This window comes from Lontra canadensis, unplaced genomic scaffold (genome assembly GCF_010015895.1).
Source record: "Lontra canadensis isolate GAN:19392208 unplaced genomic scaffold, GSC_riverotter_1.0 scaffold123, whole genome shotgun sequence".
NCBI lineage: Eukaryota > Metazoa > Chordata > Mammalia > Carnivora > Mustelidae > Lontra > Lontra canadensis.
In genome coordinates this window covers 4,745,670-4,770,160 of record NW_022631117.1, presented here as the reverse complement: position 1 = coordinate 4,770,160, position 24,491 = coordinate 4,745,670, and the positions used below count along the sequence as shown (strand labels likewise).

Genomic DNA, 24,491 nt, shown 5'->3' with positions numbered 1-24,491 from the left:
CGCTTCCAAGGTCGCCTCGGGGGCCGCTTCCACGGTCGCCTCGGGGGTTGCTTCCACCTTCACGTGAGGGGCCGCCTCCACGCTTACATCAGGGGGTGCTTCCACCTTCTCCTGGGGAGGCCCTGCCGCTGCTGCCTTGCGAAGCGCCATGGTATTCTTCAGTTCATCACTGCTGTGGCTCCGCAAGGGCATGTTTACATACTGGATTAAGGCATTGTGGGTACCTGTGGGTGAACGAGGACAGGATGAGACTGCCCATACACAGCAACCAGACAAGACAGAAACGCGCCACTTAACAGTACAAGAACAGGAAGAGAAAAGAGAGACTATGTGTTCGTTAGTAAATTGCAGGGATTACCCCACAACATGGAAGTGTCTAGTGAAATGGAACCCACACACCGGACAGAAACATCTCGAAGTTGGTTACTTCAGAAGCGCCACCATTAAGACGTGTAGTGAAAGCAAAAGTCCACTACAGGCGAAAAGAGGATGCTCCTTCAAAGTTGATGTTTGCAGTAAGTCATTTCTCTTTTAATATCACAATTTTTATAACACATTATAAGATATTCAACGCTTTGAAAAAGTAATCTAGAACAACTTCACTAGGACCAGAGATCTTACCATTTCAAGTGATCAGGTAAGAAAATCCAAATATGGTGATTTAAATGTAAGAAAAGAGCATTTCTCACCAATTCTAAAAACTATAATAAAACATTAATCAGAATGGGCTAGATTTTCAAGGTCTCTTCCAGCTTTAACAATCTAAATTTTTTGCCAGGGCTCCTGGGTGGCTCGGTCATTAAATACCTGCCTTTGGCTCAGGTGGTGATCCCGGGGTCCTGGTATCGAGCCCTGCTTCGGGCTCCCTGCTCAGCAGGAGGCCTGCTTCTCCCTCCCCCACTCCCCCCCGCTTATACTCCCTCTCTCGCTCTCTCCCTGTCAAATAAATAAAAATCTTTAAAATAAATAATTTTTGCCTAATAAATGGATAAAAATGGTAATATTTGGTACCAGCAAAGGAGGAAGAAAATGGTAATGCCAATGTTGGGAACCAGGCAGCCCCACACTACTGGTGGGGTATAGATCTGTATATGCTCCTGACAGGGGGGATTGGGGCAATAAGACATTAAAAGCCATTAAAAGGACACACTCTTTGTTCCCACAATTTTACTTCGAGATCTAAGGAAAAAAAAATCAGACATGAAAACATATGTAATAAGGTTACTTATAGCATTATTGATAATACTGAAACAAAACTATAATCCAAATATTCGACAAGAAATTTAGAAAATACTGGGCGCCTGGGTGGCTCAGTGGTTTAAAGCTTCTGCCTTTGGCTCAGGTCATGATCCCAGGATCCTGGGATAGAGCCCCACGGTCCTGGGATCGAGCCCCACATCAGGCTCTCTGCTCCACAGGGAGCCTGCTTCCTCCTCTCTCTGCCTGCCTCCCCGCCTACTTGTAATCTCTGTCTCTCAAATAAATAAATAAAATCTTTTAAAAAAAAAGAAATTTAGAAAATACTAAGGCAGGGGTGCCTGGGTGGCTCAGTGGGTTAAAGCCTCTGCCTTTGGCTCAGGTCATGATCTCGGGGTCCTGGGATCAAGCCCCACATCGGGCTTTCTGCTCGGCAGGGAGCCTGCTTCCCCCTCTTTCTCTGCCTGCCTCTCTGCCTACTAGTGATCTCTGTCAAATAAATGAATCTTTAAAAAAGAAAAGAAAAGAAAAAAAATACTAAAGCAGTCATTCACAGTAATAATATACAATTTCCAGACCTAGAAAATGATAAATATATATATACTTTTTTAGAAAAGATTTTATTTAGGGCGCCTGGGTGGCTCAGTGGGTTAAGCCTCTGTCTTTGGCTCAGGTCATGATCTCAGGGTCCTGGGATCCAGCCCCAAATCAGGCTCTCTGCTCAGCAGGAAGCCTGCTTCCCCATCTCTCTCTCTCTGCCCCTCCCCTTGTGTGCCTGTGTGTGGAGGCACTCTGTCAAATAAATAAATCTTTAAAAAAGTTTTATTTAGGGCGCCTGGGTGGCTCAGTGGGTTAAGCCGCTGCCTTCGGCTCAGGTCATGATCCCAGGGTCCTGGGATCAAGTCCCGCATCGGGCTCTCTGCTCAGCAGGGAGTCTGCTTCCCTCCCTCTCTCTGCCTGCCTCTCTGTCTACTTGTGATCTCTCTCTGTCAAATAAATAAATAAAATCTTTAAAAAAAAAGTTTTATTTATTTGAGAGAGTGCCTCCACACACAGGCACACAAGGGGAGGGGTAGAGAGGGACAGGGACAAAGGAGACTCCCTGCTGAGAGAGGAGCCCAATGCAGGGCTGGATACCAGGACCCAGAGATCATGACTTGAGCCAAAGTCAGATGCTTAACCAACTGAGCCACCCAGGTGCCCCAAGAAAATGGTACATGTTGAGTATAGACAAAAACAAATCAAAAAAATAAAAACAAGTTACAATCCCATTTTGTAAAGAAAACACAAACAAAATATTCAGTTCCCAGTGAGTTACTGAGATAATAAATTATATTTAAAATTTGTTCTACACTAAATACTTATTGCTTGTATAATAAAGAAAAGTAAATATTTTTTTAGAAAGTATTTGGTGGTAGCTTTTATAAGACTCGGTAAATTTGTCACCTCTTCTTTAACTGGGTGGTAAACTTTTACATGATCTCATCAAGTAGTCAAAATAAAACAAATTACCAAAGACTGACTACTCATGAATAAACAATCTGACTTAAATGTTTTCTTTTAGTCACCCACTTTTGGTGGAAAAAGCATTTTATTTACAGATCTGTATGTATCTAAATGGTCACATTATTTAACACTGACAGTTTGTGCTACAAAGAATATATTAAGTACAGCTAGAGAAATTTAAGATAAGTATTATATTTTTGATGGAAGTAACAGATTATTTAACAAGAATGAAAGTTAATATAAGAACTATCTTACAGGAGACTGGGGGAAGACTGGCAGAAAATAATTTGACATACATATAATAGGGCAAAAACAAAGTCAGGAATCTGAACCAAAAGAAGTAAAGCTGCACTGCCAGAAAGTCTATGATAATAGCACTGTAATTTATTTTACTAATTATATGAATATTAACAGAAGAAAAAAATAAAAGAATAAAAGTGGTGGGAAGAAAAAAGTGGAGGAAAAAAGAATAATGGGAATAGTGCATTTGAGCTCTCCACTACTGAGGATTTCTTACAACCCACAGGCATGTCTAACACTCTATGTGACCTCTAAGTGAGAAAATCCATGTAAGCCTGAAAATGGGTTTTATTTTACTATTAATAAAAAGCTGAAGAGCAGCTCAAAGTCATTCTTCCACATTTTAGGGGGAAAAAGAGTGGAGTAGGAAACTTCCTCCCCCTTGCTATTATAAAAAATTTGGTACTCTTAACATCTAGTACTTTTTTAAAAAAATCACTTAAAAATTTAACAACCACCACCACAACTACCTTATTTCATCCTATCAATCAACTATCATCCACGTAACTCAACCTACCATGCTAGAAGGCATAAAACAAATATGCAATGTAAATATCAGTCATCTGGAAACTACTGATTCGAATTATTTTTATGCCTTACCGCAACAAATTAAATGATATAACCTGCTTTTTAAGTGCAAATACTAACACTTTCAGGCTTTCTGCCCTATGCCTGTTACCTGAAGTATCTTTGCCAGGAACTGACAAGGAAGCAGCACTTTTGCTCCTGGCTATTGACGCTTTGGTAGGGACAAGCAGGCGAGTGATTAAATTATTCTCCCGAAGACTGGTATATGACTGACGAGCTAAAGGAGAACAAACAAAAAGAATTCAAGTTGAAGTCTCACAAATAAATGCACGGCATATGAACTGCACATGAGAACTTTCCCAGCCTACAAGTAGAGGAAATGAGAGCAATATATATATACACATACATATGTATATATGTATATATATAAATAATGGGACTGAACATCACCACTGGATCCAACTGCCTTGCTAGGGAAGAGAGCACCTGAATTAAGGGTCAAAGTCCCCAGCATACTCAATAACCCCAGTGAAGAAATCCAGGTAACGTATCTAACAAAGCCCTATCCCAACGTATCGTCTCTATGGGAATTCACGAAGTTGTATGTGGCAAAACAACTTTGAGGTGGACTTCTACAGATATATGCCACTGAAAGTCACAGTGGTCAAGTTCACTACCAAAAGCTCCAAGGGACTGACTGAATTCTTTTGTTAAAAGTGCATTTTGTAGGCGTGCCTGGGTGGCTCAGTGGGTTAAAGCCTCTGCCTTCAGCTCAGGTCATGATCCCAGAGTCCTGGGATTGAGCCCCACATCGGGCTCTCTGCTCAGCAGGGAGCCTGCTTCCTCCTCTCTCTCTGTCTGTCTCTCTGCCTACTTGTGATCTATCTGTTAAATAAATAAATAAAATCTTTTTTTAAAAAAGTGCATCTTGTAAATACCTTGCTCCAAGTTTTTATGTTCCTAAAGATCCCTGTGACAATGGCATTTGTTATAACAGGATTTGACCTGAATCAACAAACTGGAGAGTATTCTGTAAGTGGTTTGGTATAAAACAAAAAGCAACAGTCATGTTTGACAGAGAAAAGTTGGGGGGCGGGTATTAGAAAGAAACTACTTTAAATAAAGAAGTACTGAGCGCCTGGGTGGCTCAGTGGGTTAGGGCCTCTGCCTTCGGCTCAGGTCATGATCTCAGGGTCTTGGGATTGAGCCCCACATCGGGCTTTCTGATCAGCGGGGAGCCTGCTTCCCCCTCTCTCTCTGCCTGCCTCTCTGCCCACTTGTTATCTCTGTATGTCAAATCAATAAATAAAATCTTAAAAAAAATTTAAAAAATGAAGACAGACTCTTGGCTTCAGCCAAATAAGTATGACATCAAAGGACATTTTGCAGTTAAAGAAAGGATATTCTGGCTTCAAATTTTAGGAACGACTTCTCAGGCAACCAAATGCTGACACAGATCTTTTTTTGGGAGAACGACAAGAAGTGCGGGGATAGGGAAGTGCAGAGAGAGACAATCTTGAGCAGGTTCCAAGTTTAGCTTGGAGCCCAACTCAGGATCATGGCCTGAGCCAAAATCAGGAGTCGGTGCTCAACTGACTGAGCCACACAGGTACCACAAAAGATCTCTTTTAAACCACTATTTAAGACTGGTACTTAGAAATAACTAACCAGTTGGTTTTTCTTCTACTTGTACAGTTTCTGAAGGTGCCTGCAATTTGTTAGATCTTCTCGTCAAGGATGAGCTTCTCTTCTTTTCTATTTTTTCTGGAGATCAAAGGCAAAGGAATATTATTTTTTACAAATTATTTAAATGTATTATTTCAGAAGTGAGTCACTCTTCATACATTTTTTATCTTCTCTACTTTTGCTTATAAAAATTTAAATTTCTAATCTTCTGTAGAGATTATATATCCCCAACTTAAAGCTCATTTGCTCTTTAGGTGATCTGGACAATAAAATTTATTAGGAAAAAAATAGTTAAAAATTAAGAGAATAATGTCTAGTACTATCTGACAAGATCAACATTCCCAAATTGGGACCATACAACCTTTAATTCTGGACACAATCCATGACATCTATTACTAAAGTAATGTATACTTTAGTTATAATGGTTATTTTTTTAAACAAAAATGATCATTAACCTTTGGCACAGATGTCACAATTTTAGCAACCTAATGAAAAACATGGTTTGTGTAGACACAAAACAAATTCTGACTCAGGATACTGAGGTGTTTAAAGAATAACTTCTCTTTTGGGGACCTATAGATATTGACAACATAGCATCATTTGAAAATTCCTGAACTGATAATGTAATTGAACAGCATGAACCAGAGGTATAATCAATTCAATCATGTGATTAAATCACACATCCTTTATTTTCATACTACAAGAAAATACAAGATAGTGTGAACAGTTAGTTATGAGTCAGCAATGAGCAGAAGAAAAATAGACAATTTCAATCAGCCAAGCTCTAAAACAGGGCTACTTAAAATATTACAGGTTATCAGATTATGAACTTCATTTGCATGTGAAATATTCATCTCTCTGGATCACAAAGGTTTCATTTCAATTTGAAGAGATTTTACAAAGGTAAGCCACCACCAATACGGACTTTATTTTCCCTGTCATCATTAATGACAACATTCATTGTTTCAGAGTGTGCAATAATACTATACCTGTAAGTAAGCTATTTCACAAAGTATCTTCCATCATACTTTCTCATGTTAAAAACTAGTAAAAAGGGCTCCTGGGTGACTCAGTGGGTTAGGCCTCTGCCTTCGGCTTGGGTCATGATCTCAGGGTCCTAGGATCGAGCCCCACATTGGGCTCTCTGCTCAGTGGGGAGCCTGCGTCCCTTCCTCTCTCTCTCTGCCTGCCTCTCTGCCTACTTGCAATCTCTCTCTGTCAAATAAATAAATAAAATATTTAAAAAAAAACTAGTAAAAAAATCATTTAGGGGCGCCTGGGTGGCTCAGTCATTAAGCATATGCCTTCAGCTCAGATCACGATTGCAGGGTCCTGGGATAGAGCCCTGCATCAGGTTCCTTGCTCAGCAGGAAGCCTGCTTCTCCCTCTCCCACTCCCCGTGCTATGTTCCCTCTCTTGCTGTTTCTCTGTCAAATAAATAAAATCTTTTTAAAAATTACTTGGAATTGCTCTTTCAGTGCAATTTAACTAATTATTATCCTAAAAGCCATCACCTGTTCCTCCTCTTTACAAATCTCTTTTAATAGCATGAGGCCTATGAATGAAGGCATACTAGTATTTGCTCATTATACTAAAAATGTCATACACGTCTGTGGAAGAAATATTTGCTAACTCCTCAAAGCAATTAGATAGTTTCTGAAACAGAGTGAATGCTAGTTAAACAAGTAAAATATATCAAAATGAATGTGTTTGTGTGTATACATGAAAGTATATAAATACAACATTGCAATGAATTCTAGTTTTTCTAAAGGATTGAAATGGTGAATAATAAATTAATTTCACTGTATGACAAGGAAGGTGCTAGAGAAAACCTTCCCACATTAATCTACAAATGATCCCAGGCTACACATAAGTGCTTTGGGAAAGCCTATCAAGGGTTAGGGTGGTAAGTGGATCAACTTTTGTTAGACCATTAAAAGAAAAAATGTGATAACCCCAGATCAGGGGTTCCCTGCTCAGAGGGGAATCTGTGTCTCCCTCTCCCTTTGCCTCACTTACCGCTTGTGCTCTATCACTCTCTCACTTGCTCTCAAATAAATAAAATGTTTTTTAAAAAGATTTTTAAATTGAAACCATAATTATGCCTTTTTTTCCTTCAATTCATAAGGCACTGAAGTGGGAATGATGTGGAATATGTTTGCTGTGTCTTCTTCCTGCTAAGATCACTTCTGTTTTTGCCTCCGGAAATGATTTTTTTAAATTGATTGATGGGTATGGTTTGCCTAATCCATTTCAATTATCAGTGGGAAACACCATGCACAGTAAGCCAGAAATGGTCACTGACAGTCACGTGAAGGATTTTTTTTAAGGTTTTATTTATTTATTACAGAGAGAAATAGTGAAAGAGGGAACAAAAGCACAGAAGAGCTGGAGAGGGAGAAGTAGGCTCCCCACTGAGCAGGGAGCCCTGACATGGGGTTCAATCCCAGGACTTTGGGATCATGACCCCGAGCGGAAGGCAGACACTTAACGACTGAGCCACCCAGGTGCCCCAGGTGAAGGATTTTTTTTAAAAAAGGAACACTAATTGAAAGGACAAACACTAGAAGCAAAAGGTATTGAGGTTGGGGCACCTGGGTGGCTCAGTGGGTTAAAGCCTCTGCCTTCCGCTCAGGTCATAATCTTAGGATCCTAGGATCGAGCCCCATCGGGCTCTCTGCTAAGCAGGTAGTCTGCTCCCCGCCACCTCTCTGCCTGCCTCTCTGCCTACTTGTGATCTCTGTCAAATAAGTAAAATCTTTAAAAACAAAAACAAAGGTATTGAGGTAGTCATAGTAGATAATTTCTTTTTTGTTTAAAGAACACCACATTAGTACTACAAAGAGTTGTAAAGGGGAGGTTAGCAATGCTTTGCTCATTAAACATGGGTACCATGTTATTTGCTTTGGAGGAAAACACAGGATTATTCAAATGTACAATTTCAACATCACGATCTATCTATCAAATGACCAAAATACAAGCCAAAAACAAGCATGACAGACTGAAGAGCACTGAATTTCTTGGGGTCTTAACTATAAAGCCAGGAAGGTAATTACACTTGCCTGTCACCTTTACAAGGTTGTCATGAGTAACAAGTACGACATATGTGAAGCAGATCAACCTGTCCACTGCTGTATATATGCTAACATTTTCCTTAAATGAGGTGATATTCATGAAACTTAACAGAAACTGAATGACCAGTCTAGCTACTCTCTAGGAAAAAGGATCTCATTTACTGGTTAGGTAGAATATGAATCCGTTTTATACCAAGTTACTGGGCCAGGCAATGGCAATAAAATGTGTTTCAGTTTGGGCTACCTGAACTCAACAAGCACCTGTGATGATGCACATACGAATCATGAAACAAGGACTAACACTGATGAAAATACGAAACAGTAATGACCACCTCCACCAAAAACGAAACCAGGTGGTGCTCTTCTGAAATAAATCTAAATGTTCCACAATCTAAAGGATAAGTGGTACTGTGAAAAGACATTAAAAAGAATTTATTTCATTGGTTTAAAATTCAGCAGAATACATGAAATAACTACTTACTCTTGGCAACAGAACTCTGAAGACCTGCAGATGACACAGACATTTGTTTCTGTAAACCAGATGTCTCTTGTTCAAGTTTCTCAGTCGATACAGAACGTTTACTGGCTGAGGAAAGATATATTTACTGTACTCATACTTAAAGCATCACTAGCTGAAACAAAGTAAGTTCATGATGTAGTTCTATAGAGTATGTGCACTAATTAGGTGCACAATGTTTACTGTCATTCCTTACACGCGATATAAATTTAAGTTTTATGAAACTGTAGAGCTCTGTCCATTTATAGGAAAATTTATAGTAGCTGCAATAGTAAATGGGACTTTATTTTTTAAAACGTGCACTGGAAAAAATATGCATTGGATAAAGCTATATAAAATTCAATCATTTTTACAGAGATTACAAATTTAAATGGTAAGATTTTGGATATACTGGATAAAATATTAAAATTTCTTTTGCAAGGGTGCCTGGGTGGCTCAGTAGGTTAAAGCCTCTGCCTTCAGCTCAGGTCATGATCCCAGGGTCCTGGGATTGAGCCCCACATCAGGCTCCCTGCTTCCTCCTCTCTCTCTGCCTGCTCTCTGCCTACTTGTGATCTCTGTCTGTCAAATAAATAAATAAAATCTTAAAAAAAAATTTCTTTTGCAATCTTACATGATACAAATTTAAACATAAACTTACTGGGCACACCAAAGAGTACATGGCAGCATTTTCACTTAAAACACAAAGCTCAAAACCCTACTGTAAATGCAACCTTGCAGCAATAGCCAATATCTAAATAAGAGCATTAATAACTTAAAGTTTAACAGTTTATTAATTACCGGTTTTGGTTTCTGGGTTCACAGCTGTAGAGCCTTCCCATGACCATCTTTTTTGACGATGATCAACACGGTTGCTCCGTTCCAATGTCCGACAGAGAACAGCCTTGAATCTCTCCTATTTCAAATAAATGCCAACAAATTTTTACATATTCAACATACTGGATAGTGTAATTTAGATCTGTGGGTTAGAACTCTAACCCATTACCAAATTTTTCTATCAAGCAAAATTTGGGGGGGGTATGAGGTAGGTAATAGTTAAAAATGAAGACCAAAAAAACAACCGAAGACCATATTTCTGGTATCAATCAATGTCAATGCTTCTCCTGAGTAACAGGCTTTAATCTTACGGATATGAACTGAGAAACAGACTGTGCTTACCTCTGCTTGTATCATGAGGAAATTAATCAATTAATTAATCTGAGAGAAAGAATGTGCACAAGCAAGGGGAGGAGCAGGCAGAGGGAGAAGGAGAAGCAGGGAGCCCGACATGAGCCTAGAGTGCCAGACACCAAGAGTCCAGGAAGGTAGAGAGAGAGGCAAGGCCCCAGCACAGCTGGGAGGAAGAGTGCACAGGGCAGAAAGGCAGTGGAAGCCAGACGGGAGAGCAAGCGCTGTCATCAGACTGGCCTGCGCTCAAGTCAGAGAAGCAGCTGTGAGAAATGAGATCGCGCCCTATTGATGGGTCTATGAGCATGAGACCACAGGCACAGAGCGCAGAGACACAAGTGAGCCGCATCCCAGAGCATGGAAGGGCTCTCTTCCCAGGCCTGCGAAGCTCCGCTTTATCTCAGATAGCAGGTCGAAACTCAGGGATCTGAGAGCACAGAACAAGAGGCACTACCGCTGAAGGGGAGAGAGAACTGGGACTGGATCCCTTGGCAGGAGGGGGCAGGAAAGGCAGTGAAAGGCTAAGAAAAAAGTATTCCAGTGCCAGGTGACACCACATGGCATCTGATGAACAGACCAGGAAACATATACTGTACCCTTTCTTCCTGTAATTTTTGTTTCCTTTTTTCTTCTGCAGATATTCTCCGCTGCTCATCCTTCTCTTTTTGTTCTTTCAGTTTCCGTTGTTTCTCCTCCATCTGTTTTTCATATTGGATCCGTGATTTTCTTTCTTTTTCAAGCAGTTGTGTTTCCTTAGTAGCTGAAATATTCCAAATACATTTTCGAGGCATAAGAGCCAAGAAAATATTTAAGTTTTCTACAGTACTCACAAAGAAGGAGAAAGTTAATATATCTCCTCCTCTTTCTTAAAAATAACATGACCTATGCCAATAACAAACGATTATATAAGTGAACAAGAATCATTTGCACTGAGTGTTCATTTAATTCTAGAGAACAGAGATTGCATAGATGACCCTCATATCCTGTCCAAGCTAAAATTCTGAATTAAAACCAAGTATTTTCTTTCATGTGATATTTCCGCTGATTTGAGGCAAAATTAAACCCCACCAGATTAACATGCTATATACATTAAAATAAGAATTAAAAAGAGAACACATGGCCAGAAGGGTTTTTTTTTTCTTCTACTAGGAAACTTCTTTCAAGGGCCTCATCTATCCAGACCATATTTAATCATGCCCGTTTTACATTCATGGAGTTAAGACACCACACTATGGAACAGCATGATGTTTTCCTATTTCAAATTTTCCCTCACTAAAGCCTGGAGAGCATCTATGCAGTTCTAAAATACTCTCCTGAAGAGCTCCAGAAAGAAATAACTCCTCACCAAAACAAAGAAAAATTATATCCATTTGAATGAAGCTGAGCACAAGTTTTGTCAAGGGATTTCAAAGGCCAGAGAAAAATGCGTTGAAAAAGGCATTCTCTTGAGGTGTAAAAAGATTATTCTTTTAGGTCCAAATTTACACTTGAGAAGCCTATGTTAGGATTATTAACAACTTCATTTTCCTTTTTAGAGTCATTTTTATTGAAAGCCCATTCTGCTTGTTTTTACAAATACTGAAATTTTGACACCTTAGTTTTCAGAAAATTAGAGCTAACAGAAACTACTTCAAAAATTAAACAATCAACTATTTTTTAAGGTCTTCTTTATCTGCCTTAGTATAATTATTCAATCCAACATAATACATCCCAGAAAAAATGTAATCTATATATAAACAGATCAGGAAAAGTAGATAAAATCACTTTGAAAATATATAACCTCAAAAGAAAATTTATTCATTCCGATTTTAAGTCTAAAATATACCTTCTTGTTGTCTTTTGGTCTCCTCTCTTCGCTCCTTTGCCAACCTCTGCTTCACATCATTTTTAAGCACGGATCCATCGATTACTAAAAACAAAAAAGAAAATATAGTAAGGCATTAATAGATCTGGTTTTACTGACGTGACACTCTGACATCTATAAAAAAGCATTCTAGAAATTACACCTGGTTTGAAAGCTGATCTTATATTTGCAGATTGAGATGGATGAGTGCTGAAACTACTTTGATTCCGTCTTTCTTCAGCTATGGCGTGAGCAGCCGCAACTAGAATACAGGGAGAGAAAAGGAAAGGATTAGATACTATTAATACAAACAGCTAATATAGGGGATGCAAAGCCTGGGCAATCATCCTTGATGATACAGGACAGCATCTCTCGTCTAGAAAACAAAATCAGGACAGATTAATCCAGGTCAACAACAAAGACATATTAAGTACCTAGGATGTTCAACAACAGTTTACAAAAGAATTAAGGCTGTTGACTGTGGGTGTGCCAGTCTATCTGAGGACTTAGAGCTTGTTAGTGGGAGTGGCAGCACGAGCTTGTGGATAAGTAGGAGCTAATGATTAATAACTTTCAAAAATGCCTCAGACAAGATATCACACCAAGTACTGGAAACACTGAGCTGGCACAGAAATGGAAACTGTTTCACCATAAATTGAGAATTTAGAAAAGACATGGAGTTTACAGATCTGAATTTGGAAGCAGAAGTGTCAACAGTGAGATCCTCAGAGATTGGACCCAATATTAAAAAGTACATTTATAAATTACCTAGATGTGGGGTTTTCTTTACCCACGCTGCTTTAAAGATACCAGCAATGCCTGCCTTTCCCCACCCCCAGTCTCTGTCTGGGTGGAGGCCCAGGCACTTCCAGTTGCTAAAAGCTCTATTCTAATGCAGTGAAGGTGGAGAAGCACTCAAGGAATTCCCGCTGAGATAGTATTATTCCAGGTAGAAAAATGTCCGGCAAACAAAGATAAATTTACACATGCCTTGTAAAATGCGCCCAAAAGTGGTAAATAAACTTCAATAAGGGTGAAATACAAGATTAGGGGAGCACAATTTGAGGGAAAGTAAGAAAAACAAATGCCTGGATGACACACACAGCAATTATTATAGGGGATTGTGGAGCCCCTGAATTCCATTTATGGCTGCATCTAAAATGTCCCACAATGCTGGGCATCTTCAGGAAGAATCTGGAGATTAACACTGAAAACTCTCCTTATACCTCTGTGAATGCACAGGAAATATGCCCCTGTGATATTGCATACAATTTTGTTTTCTATATACCAGGAAAAAATTTTACAGTTGAAGATGGGCGGTTAAAATAATTAAAGGAACAGAGTAGCTGTCATTGTCCTTAAAGAATGAAAGGACTCTGAGATGTTTCTTGTCACTGAGGAAAAAGATCTGGGAGTCATTTCACAGAGTAACCTTGAAAGTGATCTCATAATTGCTGCCATAGGGACCACTATTTCAAAAAGGAAAAAGGATTTTTTTTTTTTAACGACAGAGACATAACAGCTCAGATAATCCATGATTTAGCTAAATTTGAAGATTAGACTCTTCTCAGCTTCCTTCATAGTTCAACTACCAGCAATTCTGTGGACCACAGATTATCCTCTGAATTTGCATACTAGTGTATTAGAACAATTCTTAAATATAGTCTATAAATTAATTGAACCCTCTTATATACTCTCTCCCGCTTGTAGCATCTCTATGTGAGCACAGAAAAAAAGTTGGTTTTGCACATTCCATTTCCTGATTAGAAATCCCAAAGAAAGTTCATATTTTGGCACAAATTACCTGACCATAAGGACAATTTCTCTTGAAATGTATAATTTTACCATATTTAAAGATCTTATTAAACAGCAGTAACCTCAAAATTAGCTGTGGTTGGAATAATGAACTAAATAATTTAGAGGTTAATGTGGTAATAATATCAAGTCTGATTTTTAGAACTGCATATCCAAATTCCCATTGGCAAGAAATATATTCACCAAATGGACAGACTCTAGAAGTTATTTAAAATGTCCAGGCAATGGGAGAAAGGCTTTATGTCTTAACAGAATATTTTATTCAACTCCATTAATGAGAGAATTCACTTACCATTCATTTTAAAGCTACAGTAAGGAACAGTTTAAGTATACTACAGTATTTCTGCAGTTCCTATACTAATTCTGAATCCCAAACTAAAGCTAAAAGTTACCTTTTGCAGAGCACCTCGGTGACCTTCGGCTCAGGTCATGATCTCAGGGTCCTGGGATCCAGCCCTGAGCCCTGCATCTGGCTCCCTGCTCAGCAGCCGAGTCTGCTTCTCCCTCTTCCTCTCTACCTCTGCCTCTGTCCACCCCAGCCCTAGTCATGTTCTCTCTCTCTCTCTCAAATAAAATCTTAAAGAAAAGAGTCACCTTTTGCCTGGAGGTTAATAAAAGGGGTAGAGTTTATTACCAGAACTGAAGAACCTTAATCTGTATTTATGGTACTCTCCTAAAAATTACTATAACAAATACTGTATATCAACCTCACCATTTACAAAATTCTTTACATTTGTATGACTTCATTAAATTCTAACAACCCTATAAAGTGGATATTATTATTTTCCATATTTTTTACAGGTAGGAAAAACTGAAGCTAAATATTATTGTCCCAGATCATGCAGGTAGTAACTCTGGGTCTTGTGTTTGAGCCCCAAAGTGGGTAGAGATTACTAAAAAATAAACAAGACAAAACAAAAAATTCCTCAAAGATAGCATGTCTTAAAGTAAATTACAGTTTCCTACCAGTCAGAGCTGCCTACAGTGGAATGGCTACTTGGAAAAAATATTAAGCTGTTAGACTATACATCCAAGTTGTAGAAGCTGCCCAGGATTTTATAGCTGGGACTCTGGGTGTTAGACTTGAGAATCTTAAGGTTTCTCCAGCTCTAAAATTCTATAATCATCTCACTCAACCTTAGTAGCTTTTTCTGCATTTGTCTAAAGAAATTACTTATGAATTTAGAAAAACAAGGTGACAGATCAGTGGCAAAGCTTCTTATGCTCATCAGGTTGAAAAATTCATATAAATTATCTTACAGTTATGTGTAAAAGTATAAAACACGTTCTGTTAAAAGAAGTGTATTTAGGGATGCCTGGATGGTTCAGTGGGTTAAACTTCTGCCTTCCACTCAGGTCATGCTCTCAGGAAAGTCGGTTTCTCCCCCTCTCTCTGCCCCGCCCCTGCCCACTCCCCACCCCCATGCTCCTGACCCCTATCTCTTTCAGGTAAATAAAAATTTTTAAAAAGTGTATTTCTTCAGTATGTTACAATCTTAGCACAGTGCTATGCACAGAAAACATAATAAAATGAATGTACATAATTCATGCCCCCTTAGAAGTCACTTGTTCAGGGACAACGTTTTAACTCTTGGAGCCAGGCTCCCAGCAGTAAATGAAATTGACCAGATTAACAGATTCAGGGCTACTCATGGTTACTTGGATAACAGAATAAAAAGAAGCAACTGTCACAGTGGCATTTCATTTGCCACAAAGTGGAAAAACATTTCAATGACTCCTTGTCCCCTTCAGGAAAACGCTGAGACCATGAGGGCAAATCTTGTTAAAGCCTGTAGTCTGTGAAAATTCTAACATATAACATGTGATGTTTTCAATTCCTAATAGGAAATGGGCAGCAAGGAGGTCAATTAGGGTTCTGGGTTAAGCCCTTTTTGCATGACTAAGTTTTTGGCTTGAAATACTGTGAATCCAAGCAACCGTTTCATAAAAGATTTTAAAATACTTCACAACATTCAATATCCAAAAATGCCTGGGAAGGGGGTTATCCAGAATGCTGGTTACTTTAAATCACTGAAATAAACAAATGGCAGAGAGCCTTAGGTGTCGACAAGTAATGAAACAATCCGAAGTTACTGCACTCTCTCTCTGGGTAAAGACGAAAGTGTATTTGCTTCTGATACGTTGTTTGGGGAGTGGATTCAAAGTATTCTGAAGTAACACAAAGCCTCTCAATCGCAGCCAATTTTTCAACTGCAAATGAAAAAATCCCCAAGGCTTTCGATAAAATCAATTAAGATCGTTTTATTCTCAAGTTCACAGTGATAGCAACTGGCCTGAGAAAACCAAGTAACCTCCCACAAGCGAGAAATACCATTTCGCTCCGCGAGCGGAGCAGTCTCCTGGGCTAAGCAACGCGCTGCCAAATTTTAGAAAATTAACGATTTGGGGGCGACAAACATTTTGGCGTTGGGGCCAGTTCAGAAGAAAGCACACTGAAGTGCTGCTTCCCGTTCATTGCCGCCTAGGGTCTGCAAGATGTCCCACGGAAGGTGACATCTTGACGAAGTCATGTGCTACAGCACGCAAATCAGGAGGAGCGGAGACGCAAGTTTCTCCCAACTTCCAAAGGAACAGCCCCCAAGGCTCCCTCCTCACCGGACGTTGACCGGGAGGGTGCGGTAGATTAAGTCCTTGGGAGAGGCAAGGACTGCGACCGTGGGAGAGGATGCGAGCGCCCCGCGCAGAGGGAAAACTCCCGGCTCCCGGCGCCTGGAAAGGCTGCCCCGGCGCGCGGGGGCTTGGCGGGCGCCCGCACATCCCCGGCTGTGGCGCGTCCGTTCGATGGCCCCGCGGACGCCCGCCGCCCCCCAACGGCAGGCGCAGCTCAAGACCGTCCTCAGGGTCCGGGGTCACAGGCCCCTCCACCCCCACCCCTGCGCCCACAGTATCCGTTAGTTCCCTCACGCCCCGCCCGCGGGGTTCGGCCGGTGGCGGCGACCGTTGGGCCGTTGGCCGTGGGACTTCGGCCGTCGGTGATGCCGGCCGCCCGGCCGTTCCTCCTCCTCACCCCCGTCCCACAGCGGTTCTCTGTCCCGTCCAGGGAAACTCCGGGGCGGGTGAGCGGAGGACCGGACGGCGCGAGGCCACTCCGGAGTAAAGTTTTCTGGCGCCCTCCGCGCCGCTTCAACGGCCCCCGGGGCCACGAGACACCCGCCTCCCGCGCGGTTCCGAGTTCCCCCGGGAGACGCCAGGCCGCTCACCCATGCGTTCGCGCATCCCCCTCAGGGAGGTGCCGCCGCCGGCGCGCTCCGCCATCTTCCGAGCCGCCGCGTCTGAAACCGCTGGCGGCGCTGGGGGTCCAGTGCGCAGGCTCCGGCGCCGCCGTCTGGCCCGCTTCGGCCGCGGCGCCGGGGGGCGGGGCGGGGCGGGGCCCGCAGAGCCGCCGCGCCCGCCTGAGACCCGCAAACCCTGCAGCGCTGCTCACTACACACCACGTCCTGACCCGCTAGGCAGGGACCTCTGGTCCAAAGAAACCCTCTCCTACGTTCCATGTTCTCGCATCCGTGTGCGGGGGGCTAGCCAATCATCAGCCGGCTTGGCCGTCCAACATTCCTTTTTCCCTTTCATCCCGTCTACATAGCAACGCAGTAACATTCCTTCCTTTCTTCATTTGTTCGTTCGTTCCTTTAAGGAGCATTATAATGAGCGCCTCCTGGGTTCGCTTGTATCCGGAGTTTGCTGGTCTTTGAAACACTACAGAAAGGCCTAAGTGAGGGACAAGAGGCCCAGAGGCAGGTTAGGGGATAGAGATGTTCCTGGGAGGCACTAGGGGCCCAATCAAGAGTAGAGCCTTTCTTTAAATTGTTGCAAAATAAATCATGGCACTGTTAGGTCTCAAAGTTGCATGAATTATCTCTACGGTGTTTGTGGATCTTTAAGTGAAGGAGAGGGCTTGTGGGACACGCACTTTGATGAGCCCTCTATATCTCAAAATTTCAGGGAGCTGTAAAAGGGAAGGAGCTAATAACAGCAAACATTTATTGACTCTTACTATATGCCAGGCCCTGTTCTAACTGCGTTACCTATATTCATTCATTTAATCCCCCTACTACCTGACAAAGTCGGCACCATTATCACTCCCATCTCGTAGATAAGGAAACTAAAGCAGAGAGAAGTTAAATTATTCACAGTCACACAGTTACTATCAGAACTGGAATTTGAACCCAAAATGTCTGACCAGTAGCCTCCTCCATGTGCTTAGCCTTAAGCAATACTGTTTCATAAAAGCTGGAGATTCATATATAGTTCATAAATGATTAGCATCCAGAATGCATAAAGATCTAAAAATACATAAGGAAAAAAACCACCAAGAAGTGAGCAAAAGGCATAAACAGGCCTCCCACAAGAGAAAAATCACAAATGATGAAGAAACATGAGAAAAGATGCTCACACTCTTCAGCAGTCCGAGAGAATACAAACAAAACCCAGAAGATATCATGTTATACCTACAGATTTAGCAAATTTAAAGAGTGAACAATAAGTGTTGGGGAGGCTGTAGATTACTACTGGGGATGGAGGAAAAAAAATACAGGGGGTGGAGGTAGGAGAGTGGGGGCTGCTATGGGAGTCAGGGGTAGAGTGGGAGTGGGGAAGAGGAAGTTTGGCATTATAAAGTATCCGAAATCCTGCTCCTGTGTGTACCCAGAAAGCAAGGTTTTCCATGATGCACATGATGGTAGCCATGATTGTTAATATGACACGCATGTGATTAAGACACCAGCAAAGCAGAGACACATAAATTCAGCTTTGATGATTTATCTGGAACTCCACAAATGGACAATCTAGAAAAATGCAACATCACCTTTATGGTTTCTTTCTTTCTTTTTTTTTAAGGTTTTATTTATTTACTTGAGGGAGAGGGAGGTTGAGCACACAAGCAGGGGGAGCAGCAGAGGGAGAGGGAGAAGCAGGCTCTCAGCAGAACGGGGAGCCCGACCCGGACTGACTCAGAGCTCGATCCCAGGACCCTGGGATCATGATCTGAGCCGAAGATAGACACTTAAACTGATTGAGCTACCCAGGCACCCCACCTTTATGGTTTCTTGCAAAAATGCTCAAGATGTTGAATCCATTGTGAGATGCTGAACCTATCTAATAATGAGGAAATTTCAGACAAATCCAGACTGTGACATATTCTATGAAACAACTGGCCTGGATGCTTCAAAATGTTATCATCATCAAAGATTAAAAACAAACACTGGAGAGTGTTTTGGATCACAGGAGACTAAAGCGACCAAGTACGAAGCATGGTCCTTTATTAGAAACTAGATTAAAGGACACCTGGGAGGCTCAGTTGATTAAGCGTCTACCTTCAGCTCAGGTCATGATCCCAGGGTTCTGGGATCCAGCCCCGTGTCAGGCTCCCTGCTCTGTCAGGAGCCTACTTCTCCCTCTCCTTCTGCTTGCCACTCCCCCTGCTTGTGCACTCTCTCTCTCTAATAAATAAAATTTAAAAAAAAAAGAAACTAGATTTTAAAAATAGCTTTAAAGAGCATTGATTATTGTAGCAATGGGGAAAATTTGAATATGAACCATGTATTAGATAATATTGCATTAAGGTCAAATTTCTTTGGCAGGAGAATGCTACTGTGGAAATGTCCTTTCTCTTAAGAAATAAAAGCTGAAGAGTTTAGGGGCAAAGCATTTTAATGCCTGAAACTTACTGTCAAGCAGTTCAGAGGGAAAAAACAGCAAATATCACAAAATGTTAAAAATCGGTAAAACTAGAGGATTATATAGATGTTTGTTTTACTCTTCTTTCAACTCTTCTGTGGGTTTGAAATTTTTCCAAATGGAGATTTTTTTTTTTTTAATCTAGAAAGTGTGGCTTCAGCTGACTTACAAATACCACCACTTTGAATAAAATAAAATTTGATTTGAAAGTACATACAGGGAAGCACCCTCCATGATCTTTTCAGCATTTAGAGCCTTTAAAGGCCTTAATCCAGTCCAGGCATTGGGGGGTAGGAAGGGTGGGCAGAGGAGGGGTACTAAAAGGTTTACAAAAAAACAAATATGGGCAATGTTTGCTAGGAGCTGGGTGAGTAATAAAAATGTGTTCTGAGAGCTCAGAGGGACGAAAAATCACTTCTGGTTAGGGTGTTCAGAGAAGCCTTCATGAAGAATTGGCACTTATTTCTGGACCTGAAGACCAAGAGAGAGCAATCACTCCTTCATCCCGGCCCATGGGAACTGAGTGGGGAGTTGGGCCAATTTGTAGCCAGATCTTCCCGTTTTTCAAAATAAGCTGGAAATCTGGATTTTAATATAAAATCTCTTATGGTAAAAATGATGACAACATTAAAAGTTTTGTAAAACCCGGTACAAGGCAAATAAAATGATCAGATATCTCATCAGTGGTCAACTTCTGCAACTGTTGTCTCCTTTCCTATGTCTGAATAAAAATCCAAACAAGGGGGGCACCTGGATGGCTCAATGGGTTAAGCCTCTGCCTTTGGCTCAGGTCACGATCTCAGGGTCCTGGGATCAAGCCCCACATCGGGCTCTCTGCTCAGTGAGGAGCCTGCTTCCCCCTGTCTCTCTGCCTGCCTCTCTCTCTCATGATCTCTCTCTCTCTCTCTCTCTGTCAAATAAATAAGATCTTTAAAAAAAAATCCAAACAAGGTCCACACATGGCATCGATATCTCTTTAAGTCTCTTTTAATCTACAGATAACCCTTCTTTCGCACTGGGAAGTTTAGCATTCATTTGTTCATTTCAAAGGCAGAATCACTCAAACTGTCATCTGCTCTGTGCCTGGCACGTGGTGGGGGGAGACAGGAAAGGAGCCCTGCCCTCCATTGATTCTATGCTGATTATTCGATGTCAGGGTCCAGCCTTAGAGGTTTTCTTGGAACTAGAGCAGCTCCCTAAGGAGCCCCCACAAGACTGTATATTTCTCGGAAAAATATTGGAACTAAAGGCATCCGTTTGGGTAGAGTGAGTCTAATTCTTCTGGGGCCAACCCAGACTCAGCTGGGAAGGAACCCAGGTGGCTCCTCTCCTCCTGTGTTTGGAAAGCGTGTAAGTTCCCCAGTGAGCAAAAAAAGAACTGGAATCCTGCTCACTTTTTTCCCCCTTGGTTATTTTTTCCCCTTAAACCTGACACCAGCAGGAAGAACATTCAGAAACCACAGGCACAACAGGTCTAGGATTTGTCACATTTTTCTTCTATCAAACCATGAAATTTTTAAAAAATGGAATTCACATGTAATAAACACTCGGCGGACTGCCCACTTGCAACTCCCACCACCGCGGCACTGTACTGGGAGTTTTAAGCTTCATAGCCATGAGATGGCTCTCCTCTCCATCCCTGAACTACCTGTCAGATTCGCCCGGCAGGCCCACAGTGGAGGCACTTGGCCTCTCATTTCTGACTCTTACCTCCCATTTGTTGCAGCTTGGCTGTGATGCCAGGGTTGGGGGGATGGGGCGGAGGGGGGGGAGGTTTCATTCTGGACTCATCTCTTGCCAAATCTATTCACATTTTCCTTTCTTTCCCCAAATCTGCACTTTTCTTCCCTCCTAAGCTACAGGCTTACCTCAGGCTCTGGTCATTTCTCAAAGCTTTCTTAGCTCTGGAATTCCCACCCCAGGAGCGCCTTCCACCCACCCATGCCACAACCCTTCACAGCCATCCTTCCTCACCCCATCTCTCCTCCTTTCTCTTTGCCTGGAGAACTGGGGTGGCCTTGCTCTGTGTGCCCTCTCCTTTTTAGGGAGTCCCTGGGCCCTCCTGGGGTGGTCTGGGGGGCTGATCATCATGGCCTAAGCTCACCAGGATGGAGGCAGTAAGCTTCTGAGGAGAGGAAGAAGAGGTATTTCCCCCCAAACTGGAAATTCAGCTAAATCTTGGAGGGGAAAGGGTGTGGTGGCAGTGGTGGCCCTCTGCTCGGAGCATTAGGTGAGTCTTGGACACTTAGGGGAGCTAGTAAGAGCTGTTATTTATCCATTGCCTACCCAATGGCGGGCACAGTCCTAAAGGCTTTGCACGGATCCCTTCATTTAATCCTTACAGTACTTTTATGAGACAGCTTCTATTCTCATCCTCATTTTACAGATGAAGAAATAGGCATGGGGAGGTTGACTAACCTGCCCATCCATGGTTAACACAGCCAGCAAGGGGCAGAGCCAGGACCCAAGCCCACTTATGTCTACTAAGCCTTCCGCTGTGTCTCCCAGTTTACTAGGTGCTGATCTCCAGTCCACTCTTAACTCCTAACCCATGCCTCCTGCTTTTTCATTGATCCAGTCCCCCCACTCAGGCACCTGAGACTTTTCAAAGCTGCACTTTCTATAGTTAGTAGTCTTACTACACCTCACAACTCAAGTGTCGATAGCTGTTTCTTAAGCCTTTAATAGAACTGACTCTGGACGCCTGGGCGGCAGAGTCGGTTAAGCGTCTGACTCTTGGTTTCAGCTCTGGTGGTGATCTCGGGGTCCTGAGATCAAGCCCTGCCCAGGTCGGGTGTCGGCCTCCAGGCCCAACACACAGAGCCTGCTTAGGTTTCTCTCTCCCTCTCCCTCAGCCCATCCTTGCCACAGGCTCTCCAAAATAAATAAACCATAAAAATTTTTTGATTCAAACTCTTGAGTAAGAAACCATTGTAAATGGGTGTTTAATATAGGTCTTGCAGTGGAGATCCGTAGGTCTCCTCTTAAGCAGCTTTCTTCTAGAAAGACTCAGCAAAATCAATAAATGCTGAGTATTCAGGACTGGATTCAAAATACACATGTTAAAAAAAACGTGTGTGTAAAGGGAAAGACACCACATCTCTTGTAGTCTATCTTGCAATGAATGTTGGCTGAATGAATGAGAGCAAATACTAAAAGCCTCTATGTACTGGAGGAAGAAATGAAAATATTCTGGATGGCCACTGGGGCGGCGGGGGGGTGGTTTGAAAAGATCTAGACTTAAAATTATTAAAGGGCAAGTAAATGTCCTCATTTTTTCCCCCTTAACTTCAAATAAGGTAGAGCAAACATGGGCTGGGTCTTCTCATTCTAAATACAGGCCTGTAACATAAAGGAAGCTTCAGAGGATGCCAAAAAGCCTAAAATATCAAGGAATGCCCTTTACAGACACTTAGGAATTTCTAATAGAGCTAAAAATTGGTGAAATCCAGATGGGAGAAAATGAGAAGAAAAGAGGAGTCGAGATAGTTTATTAGAACCCACATTGTTGGGCCTCATTCCCAGAGTTTCTGATTCTTCAAGTGTTATTAGTTGTATAACATATAACTCTAAGGAAATATACCAAATGATGTCTAGTGTGATGTCAAGTACACCTGAGTACCTAATTATTTCTCTTTGATGATAATAAATCTGAAAAATTCTAATACAGACCTAGTGTCTCCTAGTTCCTGATTTCCTGATCCTTAACCTTTTTTTTTTCTTTTTTTTTTTTTCATTAAGGGCAGGCAGATGCTTTGCCCTAGAGTACATTGAAAGCCAAGGTATTGTCATGGCAACGCCAGGAAGCATCACACAGGGAAGGGCATCACAGTGGAGGGAGGAGCACCGCACAGAGGGAGGGGGCGTGGCTGGGTTTCCTATGCTGGTCTCTGATACAACACACAACATATTCGGTTTTCCCTCTCTTCCCCTCCATCCCACAGCACACTGTACGCACATATGCACCTACATTTTAAAAGGAGCTAGTTGAATGACCGAGGGGAGAAATATCCAGATCACACACAGAAAGTGAAATGCAAAAGCTATGGAAGGAATCTCATGCATATTTATATATCGCACTTGGTTAATCATCAAGTTTTATGTGGGACTACATACTATTCTAAAAACTCTTAGGTCTTTAAGATTTTGAGACGTGGGGCTCCTAGCTGGCCCAGTCTGTAGAGCTGCGAGTTCTTAATCTCAGAGCTGTGAGTTCGAGCCTCACTTTGGGGGTAGGGTTTACTTAAGAAAGAATAAAACCATTGTCAGTGATTTAAAAATTCCATCCTTGGGGGGCATGGATGGTTCAGTCAGTTAAGTGTCCAAACCTTGATTTCTGCTCAGTTCATGATCTCAGGGTTGTGAGATCAAGCCCCAAGTTGTGCTCCTGACTGGGTATGGAGTCTTTTTAAGATTCTCTCTCTCCCTCTCCCTCTCCTTTCTCCCTCTCTTAAAAAAAAAAAAAAATCCATCCTTATTCTGGCTATTTTTTTTTAAGATTTTATTTATTTATTTGACACAAATCACAAGTAGGCAGAGGGGCGGGGAAGCAGGCTCCCTGCTAAGCAGAAAGCCAGATGTGGGGCTGGATCCCAGGACCCTGAGATCATGACCTGAGCCAAAGGCAGAGGCTTAACCCACTGAGCCACCCAGGCACCCCCCTTATTCTGGCTCTTCTTAAGAATTTCCCTTTGCTGGAGTTGGGGGGGGGAGGGCTGGCTCTACTAGTTACGAGCATGTGACTCTTGATCTTGGGGATATGGGCTTGAGCCCCACATTGGGTATAGAAATTACTTCAACATTTTTTTAAAAATCTTTAAAAAAATTTCCCTTTGCAAAATTCAATTGTCAATGGGCTGAGACAGTTGTAGTGGAAAGCCTACACTATAAAGCCCATTGTTCCTTGAGGGCCAGCTTGCAGATCTATTTAGAGAATGTGTACTTTCAGATTTAAAAAAAGGGGCTGAGAGTACAAGGGAACCTTGTGTGCACACTCCTCAGGCCACGTGGGACTAGCGGAATGCACACTTGGGCAGCCAAGAGCCCAGGCAAGTTTCGCCACTGGGTTCTCATCCATGTGTGTGGCTGGGGTGAAGGACTCAGCAACACAGAACAAACCTTCAGAGTAAGGTTCGCTCAACAGCCAGCTCCTCCAGGCCCCTGA

The 24,491-nt window shown here is 42.0% G+C and overlaps 1 protein-coding gene across 1 annotated transcript in view; it reads right to left on the bottom strand.

Annotated features, from left to right (window-relative positions):
- Window positions 1–16,971, bottom strand: part of MAP7D3 (MAP7 domain containing 3) — a 28,728-nt gene extending 11,757 nt beyond the window's left edge. The window contains exons 1-9 of the mRNA XM_032841397.1: window positions 16,855–16,971; window positions 11,982–12,080; window positions 11,801–11,884; window positions 10,572–10,735; window positions 9,589–9,703; window positions 8,773–8,877; window positions 5,200–5,295; window positions 3,683–3,808; window positions 16–224 (exon numbers count right to left, since the gene is read on the bottom strand). Coding sequence (XP_032697288.1) covers window positions 16–224; window positions 3,683–3,808; window positions 5,200–5,295; window positions 8,773–8,877; window positions 9,589–9,703; window positions 10,572–10,735; window positions 11,801–11,884; window positions 11,982–12,080; window positions 16,855–16,909 — 1,053 coding nt within the window. The 5' untranslated portion in view covers window positions 16,910–16,971. The remainder of the gene's footprint in view (window positions 1–15; window positions 225–3,682; window positions 3,809–5,199; window positions 5,296–8,772; window positions 8,878–9,588; window positions 9,704–10,571; window positions 10,736–11,800; window positions 11,885–11,981; window positions 12,081–16,854) is intronic.
- Window positions 16,972–24,491: the final 7,520 nt, after the last annotated feature.